At 42.9% G+C, this 15911-nt stretch overlaps 1 protein-coding gene across 1 annotated transcript in view; it reads right to left on the reverse strand.

Annotated features, from left to right (window-relative positions):
* Window positions 1-9868: 9868 nt before the first annotated feature.
* Window positions 9869-15911, reverse strand: part of PAK2 (p21 (RAC1) activated kinase 2) — a 70237-nt gene continuing 64194 nt past the window's right edge. The window contains exon 15 of the mRNA XM_077488595.1: window positions 9869-15786. Coding sequence (XP_077344721.1) covers window positions 15700-15786 — 87 coding nt within the window. The 3' untranslated portion in view covers window positions 9869-15699. The remainder of the gene's footprint in view (window positions 15787-15911) is intronic.

Genomic DNA, 15911 nt, shown 5'->3' on the forward strand with positions numbered 1-15911 from the left:
CCTAATCCATCGGCTCCATGTCAACAGTCACTCCTTCCCTAGACCCATCATGCACGGAGCAGTCCCCTGAACTATTCAACCACAGTGTCAGGTACATGCTGCAGGAGGATGTGCAGCGATTTGAAGGCTCCGATGATGGTACTCAGGTTGAGGAAGGTATTAACGTGAGCCTAGAGAGGGGGTGCCCAAGAAGGTCAAGAAACTGGCAGTTATGTTCCCTGAGCTGCAGCATACTGCCAAGTTTACTCCAGTGACTGGGAGGGAGGGGATGATGAGGTCACTGACTCTACTTGGGTGCCCAATAGAAGAAAGGAGGAGGATGCACATCTCCAATGAGGCAGGATGTCCTCCAGGGGGCAGCTACCCTATTGCATCACACCACAGAGCTAAGCAGGTGCAGGGCGCTACTGACTCCCCACATATTTTGAAAAGTTCTTCGGTGTGGGTCTTTTTTGACACGTGTGCAGCAGATGGCACCGTTGCTGTTTGCAACATATGTCTGAAGCGTATCAAGAGTGGCCAAAACACCAGCCGCTTGGGCACCACCTGCTTGACCAGACATATGACAACTTCCCATGCAGTCCTTTGGCAACAGCACATCAAAGAACAAGGTGGACCTCTCCTTGCTCCTCATTAGCTGGGATCTCCAACTCCACTATACCTCCAGTCCTCTCAGAAACCTGCACGGAGAGGAATGAAGGTATAGAAATAGGTGTCCCAAGTACTTGTGGCCAATCTGCTAGCGGTATACCAACATCGGATTTTAGCAGGCAAATTTCCCTACCCCAGTTTCTAAACAGTCTAAATAAGTTTGGTCCCAGCCATCCACATGCTCAGTGTCTGAATGCTAGATTGGCCAAATTGCTAGCACTGCAACTGCTGCCTTTTCAGATGGTAGACTCTGCCCCCATTTGTGAATTCGTGGAATGTGCGGTACCTCAGTGGCAAGTTCCCAAATGCCATTTATTTTCAAGGAAGGCCATTCCGGCTCTCCACCAACATGTGGAAGGCAACGTCTTGGCCTCATTGGACAGGGCGGTCAGCAGTATGTTGCATATTACTACTGACTTATGGTCCAGCAGGCATGGACAGGGACATTGCCTTTCTTTCCCGGAGCACTGGGTAACTCTGCTGCCAGCTGGGAAGGATACAGGACAGGATTCAGTATTGTTGGAACCAGTGGCGGCTGGTGAAGTTTTTGGATGGGGGGGGCGCAAGATCCCGCCCCTCCACATTGCCCCCCCCACTTCTCATAAGCCACACCCCTTATAGAATCCACATCATATACCAGGCTGCACATTATACACCGGGCTCTGTGCATTATATACCAGGCTGTACATTATACACCGGGTTCTGCACATCATATGGCTCTGCACATCATATACCAGGCTCCATATTATATGGCTCTGCACATTGTGGGGCATGGGGGATTGTGTGCTGCCGTCCAACCTCCACAAATAGCAGGCTGCACATGAAAGAAATGAAAGAGTTGACTTTTATTTATTGTTTTTAAGGTTGAACTGGATGGACTTTTTTCAACCAATGTATGTAATGGCACCAACCTCCTCTCCGCCCTCCAACAGGGACACTTGACCCATGTTCCCTGTTTGGCTCACATCCTGAATTTGGTGGTGGAGCAGTTCTTGAGCAGGTACCCTGGCTTACAGGATCTCATGAGGCAGCCCAGGAAAGGCTTTGGTCATTTCCGCTGGTCATATAATGCCAGTGCTCGGCTGGCTGACATTCAAAGAGAATGCAACCTGCCCAAGAACCCCCTCATTTGTGACATGCCCACCACATGGAACTCAACGTTAGCAATGCTGCAGCGGCTGCACACACAGCAGAGGGCCATCAATGAGTACCTGTGCGAGTATGGCACCAGGACAGGGTCAGGGGAGCTGGGCTTTTTTTTTTTCACCACGCCAGTGGCTACTGATCAAGGATGCCTGCACTGTCCTGTTACCAATTGAGGAGGCCACGAGGATGGTGAGCAGTGACAGTGCATGCATCGGTGGTACTGTCCCTCTCGTCTTCCTGTTGGAGGAAATGCTTTGTGGAATAATGGACAGGGAACTTGAGACAAAACAGCGGGAGGAAGAGGAGGACTTCCTTACCTCTCACGGCCCCCATTATCCAAATACTAGTATTCCTGCAGTCCCACCGATCACATAGGAGGAGGATTGTGTCAGCATGGAGATGGAGGATAACACGCAGCATCAGCAGCAGTCTTTAACCACTTCAGCTCCGGACCAATAAACACCTTAAGGACCAGAGGTCTTTTTGCAATTTCGCACTGCGCTGCTTTAACTGGTAATTGCGCGGTCATGCAATATTGCACCCAAACGAAATTTGCGTCCTTTTCTTCCCACAAATAGAGCTTTCTTTTGATGGTATTTGATTGCCTCTGCGATATTTTTTTTTTGCGATATAAATGGAAAAAGTGCGAAAATTTTGAAAAAAAAAGATATTTTCTTCTTTTTGTTATAAGAAAAATCGAATAAACTAAATTTTAGTCATACATTGAGGGCAAAATTTATTCAGCCACATGTCTTTAGTAAAAAAAAAAATGTCAATAAGCGTATATTTTTTGGTTTGCGCAAAAGTTATAGCGTCTACAAACTAGAGTACATTTTCTGGAATTTACACAGCATTTAATTTATGACTGCCGATCTCATTTCTTGAGGTGCTAAAATGGCAGGGCAGTACAAATCCCCCCCCAAATGACCCCATTTTGGAAAGTAGACACCCCAAGGAAATTGCTGATGGGTATGTTGAGCCCATTGAATATTTATTTTTTTTGTCCTAAAGGATTGAATAATGACAAAAAAAAATAAAAATAATTTTTTTTTTACAAAAAGTTGTCACTAAATGATATATTGCTCACACATGCCATGGTTATATGTGGAATTGCACCCCAAAATATATTCCGCTACTTCTCCCGAGTATGGGGATACCACATGTGTGGGACTTTTTGGGAGTCTAGTCGCGCACGGCACCCCGAAAACCAATCACCAACTTCAGGATTTCTAAGGGTGCAAATTTTTGATTTAACTCCTCACTACCTATCACAGTTTCGAAGGCCATAAAATGCCAAAATAGCACAAAACCCCCCAAAATGACCCCATTTTGGAAAGTAGACACCCCAAGCTATTTACTGAGAGGCATGTTGAGTCCATGGAATATTTTATATTTTGCCACAAGTTGCGGGAATATTACAAACTTTTTTTTTTTTGCACAAAGTTGTCACTAAATGATATATTGCTCACACATGCTATGGGCAGAAGTCAAATTACACCCCAAAATAAATTCTGCTGCTTCTCCCGAGTACGGGGATACCACATGTGGGGGACTTTTTGGGAGCCTAGCCACGTACGGAACCCCGAAAACCAAGCACTGCCTTCCGGATTTAAATATAAAATGCTACCAAAAAACCTGTTAGCGATGGCAGGGATCAGGCCTGACTCTGCGATCGCTGCAGTTATGTGTTTAGTGTTTTGTAAGTGACAGTGATCGATCAATCGATACTGCACTTGGATGGGCTGGGCAGAGGGGCAAAACGCAGGTGCTAGCAGGTATCTGGGCTGATCCCGCTAACAATGCGTTTTTTTGGAACCCTAAACTGCTGGGGACGCTAGTATAGATCTGATCAGATCAGATATTGATCTGTTCAGATTCTATAGCACTACGGGAGGTGTATGCTTTGCGTGTGGGTGTTAGCGGTACTGGCACTAACCTAGCGCTGCCTGGGGCGACGCAGACCCTGACCCTAAAACCTAATTGATATCACCCGCCGGGTGATCAGGGGGTTAAACCTTTATTGGGTAATAAATGGTGGGTGCCCTGATGCTATAAAAAACAAACTAACCAGAGTCACCCGTAACACTTATACGGTGATCAGTGGTGAAAGGGTTAACTAGGGGCAATCAGGGGGTTCAAATTTTTATTAGGTAGTATATGGGGGTCCCTGGCGCTATATAAAAACCTGACGGGGAACCTAAATAACTAACTGGCTAACCAGCGTCACCAGTGACACTTATACTGTGATCGCTGGTGAAAGGGGGTGAAAGGGTTAACTAGCAGCAATCAGGGGGTTAAAACCATTATTGGGTAGTATATCGGGGTACCTAGCGCTATAAAAACCTGGCGGTGAACCTAAAAAAATAACTAGCTACCTAGCGACACATGCAGCGATCAGAAAAATGATCGCTTAGTGACACTGGCAAAAGGGGGTGAAAGGGTTAACTAGCGGCAATCAGGGGGTTAAAACCATTATTGGGTAGTATATCGGGGTACCTAGCGCTATAAAAACCTGGCGGTGAACCTAAAAAAATAACTAGTTACCTAGCGACACTGATGCAGCGATCAGAAAAATGATCGCTTAGTGACACTGGCAAAAGGGGGTGAAAGGGTTAACTAGCGGCAATCAGGGGGTTAAAACCATTATTGGGTAGTATATCGCGGTACCTAGCGCTATAAAAACCTGGCGGTGAACCTAAAAAAAAAACTAGTTACCTAGCGACACTGATGCAGCGATCAGAAAAACGATCGCTTAGTGACACTGGCAAAAGGGGGTGAAAGGGTTAACTCTAGGGGCAATCAGGGGGTTAAATCTTTATTGGGGGGTGATAGGGGGCTACCCTGGACCTAACACTAACTGTCCTGACAGTTTTTACTGTCACAACTGACACTGAATGCATTGATCAGTAAAGAAATGATCAATGCAATCAGTGACACTGTGACTGGGGGGGGAGGGGATCGGGGGGGGGGGGTTTGTGTGCCTGTGTGTACCTACATGTCAGTGTAGTGTTGGTGCACACTTACTATTAGTCTTCTCCTCGTAGTCCGGTCAAAAAGACCGCCCCGAGGAGAATGACATCACTTCCTCCTTCCCGTGTAAACAATACACAGTGGGAGGAAGCTTCTCATTGGCCAGGAGCGATCCAGAGGGGGTGGCCGAAAACCAACGGCCATCCCCTCATCACGGAGCGCTCCTGGACCGAACCGGACCGTCGTATCCAGCGGGAGGGGGTCCGATCGGACCCCCCACCCGCTGGAAGGCAGGCACGTACATCTACGTGATTGTGCCTGCCTGTGCCATTGCGTTGACGTACATTGGCAATACGGCGGTCCTGAAATGGTTAAGGGATCGTTTGCAGTCCCCAGAAATCCATGGAGTTGTACGTGGGTGGGAGGCAGTGGTTGAAGATCATGTGATCCTTAGTGACCCAGAGGACTCGGGATCAAATGCCTCTGCAAACTTATGCTGCATGGCCTCCCTGATCCTGCAAACTACTACTCCCCAGGCAGATAGACTTGGCGTGTCTCTAAGTTCTGGATTGAGAACCCCACTATATACATAGAAATGGCCAAGATGATAAAGGAATTTTGGCTACTTAACGCTAACACTTCTACACCGGGTACTGTTTGGGATACCTTTAAGGCCTACATTAGCGGCTGCTACCTTTAGTTCCTATGCTCCCAAGCTATGGCCGATAGTATCACACTGGAAGAGGCAGAGGCTAAAGCTCAGGCACTAGAATCCCGGTTTACCCTTACCTCCAACCCCATTACAGCCCAGGACATGAAGGTAGCCTATCGCAAGGTGATGCTTCTTAGAGTAGCCAAGGCAAACAAACGCCAACTGGCTCAGATGCAGAGAATCTTCGAGCAAGGCAATCTGGCCTGGATCTCTAGGGAGCAATTCTTGGTCTCTACTATAGCCCATCCCCATAGGAGCGATGGAACTCTAGTGAAAGACCCTGTAAATACGAATGCCTCATTTGCCGATTACTCTACCCTGTACTCCTCTTGGGCGCAATATTCCTCTGAGGAGCTATATGAATTCTTGGATGGAGTGATGCTTTCTGTCCTCACTACTACAGCAAGGTAAAGCTTAGATGGTCCGATTACATTAGAGGAGGTCCAGCAGGCCCTGGGTTCCTTGCAACAAGGAAAGACCCTGGGAGTAGATAGGCTTCCCCCCCGAATTCTACAAGCAATACATGGAAGAGGTGGCAACTAGAATGCATGATATGTTTATGAAAACTCTACAGGACGATCCTCCTCCCTCTATGGCTCAAGCCATCATAGTGGTAATACCCAAGCCAGGAAAACATCCCCCCCCCCAATTATGCTCTTCTTACCGGCCCATCTCCCTTGCTTAATCCAGATGCAAAAGTTTTGCCTAAAATTATCGCCAAGCGTTTGAACGAAGTGATACTCACCTTAATCCATGAAGAGCAGTCGGGTTTTATGCCGGGCCAGGGGGACGATATTAATATCCGTAGATTGTATACTGTGTTGGCCTCTGGAGCCGGAAATGGCAGAAACGAAGTGGTGGACTCCCTAGATGCGGAGAAAGCCTTTGACTGCATGGAGATATTTTTGGGAGGTCCCCCACAGATTCGGATTTGGTCCGGTCTTAGTCTCCTGGGTCAAAGCAGTGTACAGGGCCCCAATGGCCAGAGTACGTACTGGCCCGGTTCTCTTCCCATCCTTCTCTGAGCAGGGGAACAAGACAGGGGTGTTCCCTCTCTCCGGGGCTTTTTGCACTAGCAATTGAACCTATGGCCATTCTCCTCCGCTCTACACTTGAGCGTCAGGGGATTATTAGGGGCCCCCTTCAGGAGAAGGTGTCATACAGCGACGACACCTTGCTATATCTAAGAGATGACAGGGCCTCTCTACAGACGGCCCTATCAGTTATTGATAAATTCGGGCATTATTCCGGTAGATGTATAAACTGGGGGAAATCCATTTCCACGCCACCCCGAAACTGAACCCTTACCAACAGAAGAGCAACTCCGGAGGGTCACCCACTTTAGATATTTAGAAGTGGAAATACATCAGGATCTAAAACAATGTGTTGCCCTTAACCTGAGCCCAGTGGTCAACCAATTATCTCAAAAATGCAATACCTGGAAATCCATACCCCCAACACCGTTGGGCCAGGTTAATTTAATTAAGATGTCAGTACTGCCCAAGTTTACTTAGCTCTTCCGACAGACCCCTATGCCCATACCGAATAGCGCTTTTTTTTTTAAACTAGACAGTATCATTACTTCCTTTGTTTGAAATGGAAAGGCTCCTAGAATGGCAAACACAACTTTACAAACTACCTGGTACACTAGGTGGACAAGCTCTACCATGCTTCATAAAATATTTTTGGGCCGTGGTTCTGGTAACCGTTAAATGGTGGCTCTACGAGGACCCGGCCAACCCTGTGTCTACCTTAGAGGCAGCGCTACTAGGTTTATATGCGGAATTGAGGAATCTGGTGCACAGAGGCCCCCGGTCTAACCCACATGTAACCCTCTCTATGGGTGTGACCCTTAAGGTGTGGGACACTTAACAAGAAACTTGTGGGGCCTAATGTCTGGTCCCCAGTGACTCCACTTTGGGGAAACCCTCGTTTGCGCCATTTCCACTCCATCCCAGACCCAGTCATGTGGGCCAGACATGGGGTTATGACTTTAGGCAATATAGTGTCTCAGGGACAGTCGATTTCCTTTGACGCTCTGAAGAGAGATCAAGGCCTCCCAAACCATATATTTATTTTTTTAGATTTCTGTAACTAGGCTATGCTTTTCGATTTCAATTCCTCTCTCTGGTGGTTTTGGAGATGTCAGATGTGGAGCGTGCACGACGATCACCTGATGCAGGAGAACATTATCCACACTGTACAATATGCTAGCTGTTTCAGACACGTCTAGGGTCTCCCAGCTGTTGGAGCAGAGGGACATCCCAGAATTAGCAGATGATGATTGAGAGGAGGGTGTCCAACAATACTTGCTCTTTACGATCTCAGCAAGAGGTTCATACAATTTAAATTTCTACACCACGCCTATTACTCATCAGCCGACTTGGTGAGAATATACCCTGACCGAACAACAAATTGCCCCAGATGTGACTCGGACAATGCTAACTTCTTCTTCTACCTGGTTTGGTCCTGTCCGGGAGTGGTGGAATTCTGGAAAAATATTCTGACTGACATCAATTCTACAGGGGAATTAAAGGTCCCATACAGCCAGATCCCCCTCCTGTTGGGTATTTGTGACTTTGAGGCCCTAGGGGGAAAAAAAAAAAATGTTTTCTATACATTTATGCTAGGAAAGCGGTGTTACTACAATGGAATCAAACCTAACCACCCACTAGACAACTCCAGCAATCCTTAGTGAATACAGCTTTACCACTAGACAAACATTTGGGTAGGAATTGCCCCAAAAAAAATGTGATAAAATCTGGGAAGCATGGGTGAAGCTGAAACACCTGACCATTGAGTAGGGCTTGATAGCCCCCTCCCCTCTTACTGTCATGTGTCCCCATTTGCCATCTCGAAACCTTGCTCTATCTTCTAGGATGTGGGTTCTACATTGAGGAAGGCAACCAACCATCCCCCATCCATCTATATTTCGTGGTGGTTGTTCTCACAATGGATTGAGGTATATGACAAGGAATGAACCAACTGATTGTTACGTCTGTTTTTTCTACCTGCAATGTTATGCAAGGGCAAGATTTGATTTCTGCCTGTATGTATCTGTACCCTGGTATTGTACATCTGTTTTGTGAAACTTAAAATGTTAAAAAAAGAGTCACGAAAGCATCAGATTGATCCCTATACAGGTCATTGCGTTTGGTCATCATTGGCAAGGTTTCTATGCACATACATCGCTGTTTTTCTACATTGATGTAAGCATTTTAACCCCTTTTTTAAAATAAATTGCTTATACAGATTTACACTCTGTGTGGGCATCTGTTTTCACATGGATCTATTGCGTGGGAGAATGTTCTACATACACTGAATTCGGCCATAGCAGATATGGTGGAAGAGTCCAATCTGTCTAGGTGCAGCTGATGTGGGATCTTTTCCAGTGATTTATCACATAGGCAGAGAGCCAAAACAAGCCTAACCGGTAGTTGAAGTCCACTACTTTTGCTAAGAGCAACTTCACTCTTTTGGGTGTTGGAAGTTTTGCACCAGTGATATGCATGAAGAAGGATTATTTGGAGTTATTTGCCTGAAGTCACACACAATGGACATATGAACTTTTGCTATGGCACTTTATTCTTGTTCACATATTTACATCTATTATTTAAACTATATTAATATAACCCTTCTTGTATCCACTGGATTATTCACTTGTTAAGCACAGTATTTTGGTTTTCCCATTTCTTACAAAATTTATGTCGATTGCGATGCTAGTATGCCCATTTGGCACACTATTTCGCTCAGTTTTAAAGTATATAAGACAAGACATGAATATACAAAAAGAGCATTGAATCAAAAATAGGATATCTTGAATTTGCATACTCAAACTCAATATATTCTCTTTTTGAAGATTATTAATATATGTTTTGCCTTATATAGTCTGTCCTCTTGTCTGGGTCCTGATTAAGCCAAAATTAGTGAAACATGTTGACCTTACAGGCATTAGGAAAGCCCACCTCATCTATACTGGACTGTTACCATCCTAGTCTGTATATGTGCTTTTACTTTACTGTCAAATACTGAGGGTTTGGTCTCCCTAATAATATGTATGGGACACTTATTTTTTAGCTTTAATACTGTACAAAGTATATATTTTATCTTAGTTTTCACTGTCTCCTATGCTGTGCTGCTATAGTCCACATTCATAGGCAACAGTAGATTTCTACAGTTAGTACCTATTCCTTTTTCTATCTTATAACAAAGCTTACTTGTAGGTAAAAATCAAAATGCAGAGTTTACTAATGCTTTAATGCAATGCACCAGAACAGAAAGGTGTAAAAAAGCCCTAGATTTTATGGTAAATTTTTATGTCCGACATTCACCTTTAATTCTAACAGTGCAAAATTAGACAGTAGGAATAAAAATATAAAAATCATACTATTAAAATAAAACAAAAAAAAGTTTATTCCAAGCAAGGTCGACGCACACAAATGATTCAGTAGTTATTGCCGTAAAAATTAACAATTAAATAAAAAGGAAGGGATAAATTAAACAAGTCAGGATGAAGGAAGAACTCCAGAAAAGATCCACAGAAATATGAAAACATCAGCATGCAAAGGCTACAGAGAGGCAAAGAAATCATGAAACATAGCAAAACAGCTTAGTGGATTCATACTGAAACAAACTCATTTTTCTGGGGGTTCAAGGAACAGCTATAGACTTCGCTTTAAACTACAGCTCCAGCTTTCGGAAATCTGATACAGTAAAGTGGGTCAGTGAAATAATTAACATTGTAAACGATACTGAATACACATCAAATCTTTACTGTTGGGCCAAGCAGTCAATGCCCCAGAATTACTGCAGGCATGTAACCATTAGCCCGTCCTCCCATAAAGGTAAATGCTAAATGTCTGGCTTATCAAGCATTAACCTGCCCTGTAGATATGGCTGGTGCCAGGATTCTGCATCCAAAGACAACAGTTTATCCACTTTGACGGAGGCAGTTCTTTAAGTGTCTATTATACCTAAATGGAAAGTTACAAAAGGTTGCCATGTAAAAAAAAAAAAAAAAAAAAAAAAAAAAAAAAAAAAAAAAAAAAAAACACAGCAGCACCTACAGAATGCACATATAGCTCCAGCATTCCACAAATATAGGTAAGTATTGCATGCTCGTGGTAACAGCCGTTTCTTACAGAATGCAATGTGCACTTCAAGGGCATGTAGAAGCAAAAGTAAAAAAAAAATAAAAAATGATGTCAAGAAAGTAAATTATGCTACCCTGCCTGACCAAGCCACAAGGGCAATTTAATCTTTTACTGCTCAGAAATTTCACGTGTTGGTAATCTCTTAACCGCAAAATGATGATTTAGGCGTGATGCAAATGCAGCAACAAATGGATAAAATAAACTGGTCATTGAAAAATTGAAAACAATGGGGGGGGGGGGGGGGGGATGGTGAATCTGGCACTGCTGACCTGTAGATGCAAGTTTCCTGGCTGTTACAGTAACCCTCACACTATCAGATCAGGAAAGCCCTTATCTGCTTACTTGTTCTGGTTCAGGGACTAAAAGCTATGAAGTCATTGGATAAGTAGGAGTTGCAAATCAGCAATGGCTGCCTCAATGTTTTTCTTCATGGAGATCCATTTTAAATTGCTGAGCAGCAAGAGATTAAAATCTCTAGTTTAGCTTAACCTTCAAAACCCAAGTTTGTCAGAAAGGTGGAGGTTGTGCTGAATTCTGCAGTTGAAAATGGGGAGTTATTTAGTAACAAACTGTATTCGGGTCTCTAGCCAAAAGCAAGCATTTGTATTTGACTGAGGTCAGGGCAGACCTGACAGTAAGTAGCTGCAGGAATCCTGACAAGACACTGATTGCAGTCAAAGCCAGCAGGGGGCAGCAGACCAGCTTGGAGAATGACTGTGCCACCATGCTGCTGATTCCACAGGACTAATAGTATTCTAATAGTATGTATATTGTAAGTGCTGTTACAAAGCAAATATTCTTTTCAGACCCTTTGTTCAAACTATGCCATTTTCCCCAAATCCTTGAAAAGAAATGATATATTCAGTATGAAAACAATCAGTTCATGTCTCAAATGTTAAAGACAAAAGAAATGGTATATTAGAAATGCCCTATGTAGGGGGTTAATGCATTCACCTACAAAATTCATGTAACATTCTCTTATTGGTCTGCTAAGTCCTAGCTATTTACATGCATTTTTCCTTTTATTCTGAAACAATTACAGCCGTGTCCACACTTAACTCTGATACAGTATGATTCGTCAAATGTGACTTCTAAGCAGTAGCCACAGACTGCTGCCTGGGGGTTTAACACAAAATACCATATGGTACACCATAGGAAAACAATTGATGTTTGACAGGCTCAGAGAGGGCTTTAGATATTTTATCTTATATTCTGAGCAAAATAAATAGTTTTTTTTTTTTTTTTTTTTTAAAGGATGTCACCTTCAGGTAAAAAAAAAAAAAAAAAAAAAAAAAAAAAAAAAGAGGAAAGAGACAGACTGCTGATGTTCCTTTACCAACAATGAGCATTAATGACCGTTGAGAAAATAAAAAACCAAGAAGAAATGAACAGTTAGACATGAAAACATTTGACAGGAAACTTTGCATATAAAAAAGCATGAAAGCCCTTGATCTTCACTTGTGAGCACCATGGTGAATGATTTTCAAAACTACTAGCTCTCTAATGAGCCTTGATAACAATTCAGTACTCTGCTGCAAAACATGTACATATAAGGACTACATGGTAAGGTCTGGAGTCTTTGCCCGATACCTGTTATCATATAATCATTGTTAAAATACCCAGACTCCTCACACTGCAATCGAGTCTCATTGTACTTCTGGGTTTTGGGGTATACCTATAGAGCCAGACGATGTTTCAAGCTACTGCTATCATTTGCAGTGCCTTATCTTACTCCTTAGTGCATTCCCATTGTGGGCTACATTAATACGTACGGACACAGGCAGTGCAAGCACATATACCATCCCTCGATTTTGTCACCAAGCTTTTTCGAATGCAGCATTAGATGTGTAGACATTACGGACTGCCACTGCAAAGCATCTTGGGAGATTAAATCCCAGGCTGGCAGTGCATGTGACCATGATATGTAGACTGCTTGTTTGGAAGGTCAGCGGGGGCACAGAAAAATATAAGTAAATGAAAATCCATTTTCCAAAACTCACTTAGCAAAATAAGCCATGAAGTGAGCCTTCATTTATTTTTATTCAATTAGTCTTTCTTAAAGGTGTGCCTGTTGAGCATACAGAGCACTTGGTAGCCATATTTGTTAAAATACATTCTTTGACTTGAGTAGAAATTAGTAACAATGTAACTAATTCAGGAATAAAAGGCAATATATTTGTTCGGCTTACCTTGTGCCCCACAAAAATGTAATTGAAAGACAAGACCCCCCCCCCCCCCCCCCTTCGAGGATATCGTGCTAACCAATTGATCTCACAAAATGGCTACCTATACTGTGTAGAACTGTCAGGTACACTTTAAGCCAGCAAAGCTTCACAAGACCTTAGCTGAACAACAACAGTATACAACAGAACAATTCTGTGCTGGTACATCTAGCATCAGAATTCAACTGTGCAGTGCAGGAAAACCAAGGAAAGATTTTTTGTAATTGATTTCTATGGGTTACCACACAGCTCTTTGTCCTACAATTCTGAAGTGGTCTGTAACAATAAATTATTGTAAGCCAACATATTACTGTGGATATTTGTGTTTAAACACACTGCAGTAGGGGGCAAAGTTTTCATCTATACGTACCTTAGCTGCTGGATGAAAAAAAAATCAAAAAAATCTAGAGTTCCCATTAATCTCTATGTTAAAAGCAGATGTAAGTAAGCTCTTACCGCCATGTTTACATCTGACAATGCACATGAATGATGCTTGGGTTCCCTCTAGTGACCAAGGACACCATGAGATCAGTTAGAGCCAACCAATATCAATGTGCTGTAAATGCAGGTCACTATACTAGATGGAGATAACCTTCACAGCATCACAGTGTATAAAGCCTAAAAGGAGACAGCAGTCATGTAACAGTTCATAGCACATGACCAACAGACCAAAGCATAGCACATGCTATAAAACCAAAGCATCTATGAATTATACCTACAAAAGAAAGAAAATAAACCAAGTAAAGTAGCAAGAAGTAGCAGCGGTTAGAATAGTCGACAGTGCAAAAAATCTAGTGACAAAATGAAATCTCTTTAGGAAAAGAAGTCAGTGTCTTGGCAGCAGCAAAAAAAAAAAAAAAGGACAATCTTCTAAACTGTCACACAAAAGTACAAACACACTGCAGTAGCTGATGTTCTATAACCAATAAAACAAATCCCATAAGGCAGGTTGGACAGGGGCTGTCTAGCTGCTATGCATGCAATCCTAGCATTTTAGGGCACCTAGAAGACAGGTGCAGAAACTATGCATTTAGGGCGGTGTACATTCAGGGATGAATGCCTGGAACATAAATATTCTGAAGCAAAGTGCCACAAAAGTACGGCATCCATAGACATGGACAGGCTGCAGCCAGAGGGCTCTGTGCCTCCTGGGCACACTAAAACATAGGGACTGCATGCACAGCAGCTAAAAATCCTGTGCGATAGTGGCTTACGGCATGTAACTCATAGAAAATTATGGCTTGCTGTAAATGAAGATTCTCCATCTCCTTAAAATGCCTGCTGTGCTTGATGTGACAGGTGCCCGAGTTCTACTCTATAACTCGTCCAAACCACACACTGCAGCTTTTCAGTAACTGACTCTAAGTAAAAGGCACATGTTTACTATTGCTCAAAGAATGACTCCGATTTACATCTTACAGTCTTGATATGGGCAACTCATGAAATGTCTACAGACCTACATTCAGCTTTGTTCTTAATTCACAACAAGGTCAAATCAGAGCTCTTTGAAAGCAAGGAAATTAAGGACCAGGAAAGAAATTGAGTCCGGTTGGCAGTTTAGCATTGTACAAAAATTCCCTTTTGTCCAGTGAAGAAAACACAAACATGGAACCCCCTTTGGCCAAGTCAGGCATTTAAAGGAAATGTACTGGTTACTGTAACAAAGTTAAGACAAATGTCATCTGCCATTTGTCCGACTCGAAGTCTAAATTGCACTATTAATATCTTACGTAATAACATATCAAGGAAAATACTGATCTTTACCAACTTACCAAACAACTGATTTTTCTTAATAAAAGAGGAGCTTCCACATAATGACTCTCCATATACAGAAATACTGGTTGTTTGAGTTTCCTACAGACTTGTACTAGGCACTTTTTTTGCATATTGCAGTTTTTGCCAAACACTAAATGTATAAACTGACCAAGTATGATATATAAAAAGAAAATACAGGTGCTGCATAGTAACTTAGTAACTAACTTTGGCACTAATTCCCTTGACACTGTATGAAGCCTTAACCAAAAAAAAAAACCCTCCAAATTAAATTTCTTTAGTAAATACACAGGACACCTTCCCATGTGTAATGTTAAGAGCACTTGGAAGTTACATTTGAGTGTCCATGTTAACCACAAAAGGGCCATCAATGTGTGGAAGAAGCATGTAGGTCTTGAAATGTCATGGCACAAAATCGTAAAAAAAAAAATGTTTTTACTTCCCCACTTTCCTTAGCCCTTTCCCTATTTGAATGGACATGACAGACAAGCAAGACATTTTCATGTCTTCCCTACTACAGGGCACAGCAACATACAGCTGTGGCAGGAAGGAGGTTGAACACAGCTGTGGCAGAATAGCTGTCCAGAGGCACATTGTCCCTCATCCAGGCACAGAGACAGCAAGAGGAATATAAAGAGCCAGCAAAGAGTGGAGAAAAGCTCTGACACTGGCATGAGAGTTATTCAAGTATCAAGAAAAGGCCAGAAACAGGAGTGGGGGTCCTCAGAATGAAGAAAGCAGACATATGAAGTAAGGTAATTCCCATAATGCAGTCGTAACCCCTGAAACTCAAGGGGTTGTAAAGGCCACAGACAGAAATCAGTTTCATTTGTTTCTTCCAGGAAGAAAAATGAACATCGTGGGGTCTCCATTTAGTTTTCTCAGTACTTTCATTGCCACAGCAAGTAGACAAAATATATGATGCTCCGATTCCTGTTCTCTTCACAGAAGGCCACTGGTTTTACACATCCTTGTCTCAGCAGCGTGTGAGCAGAGCCAGAGTGGCACTTGCAATAATGATAAGTCGGTTAAGAAGGCAAAGGGCAATAAAGAGGAAGGGCTTGACTGGATGTTAGCGGTTGCCTTTCATGGCATCTTTTGCAGCCAGGATTAGAGGTGTGAGGCTGGACAGTGGCTTGGCAAGTTTCAAGAATGGGTGCTGTAACAATGAGAAAAAGAAGTTATTTAAATTTTACCCTTACCAACTGATGAACAGCAAGGTTTAAAAAGGATAACTTCACCTTTAGGAACATGTTAAACTGTATTTGGGGTATAACACAGTGA

This window comes from Lithobates pipiens, unplaced genomic scaffold (genome assembly GCF_037356315.1).
Source record: "Lithobates pipiens isolate NorthernLeopardFrog02 unplaced genomic scaffold, aLitPip1_a1.2 Scaffold_18, whole genome shotgun sequence".
In the NCBI taxonomy this organism is placed as follows: domain Eukaryota; kingdom Metazoa; phylum Chordata; class Amphibia; order Anura; family Ranidae; genus Lithobates; species Lithobates pipiens.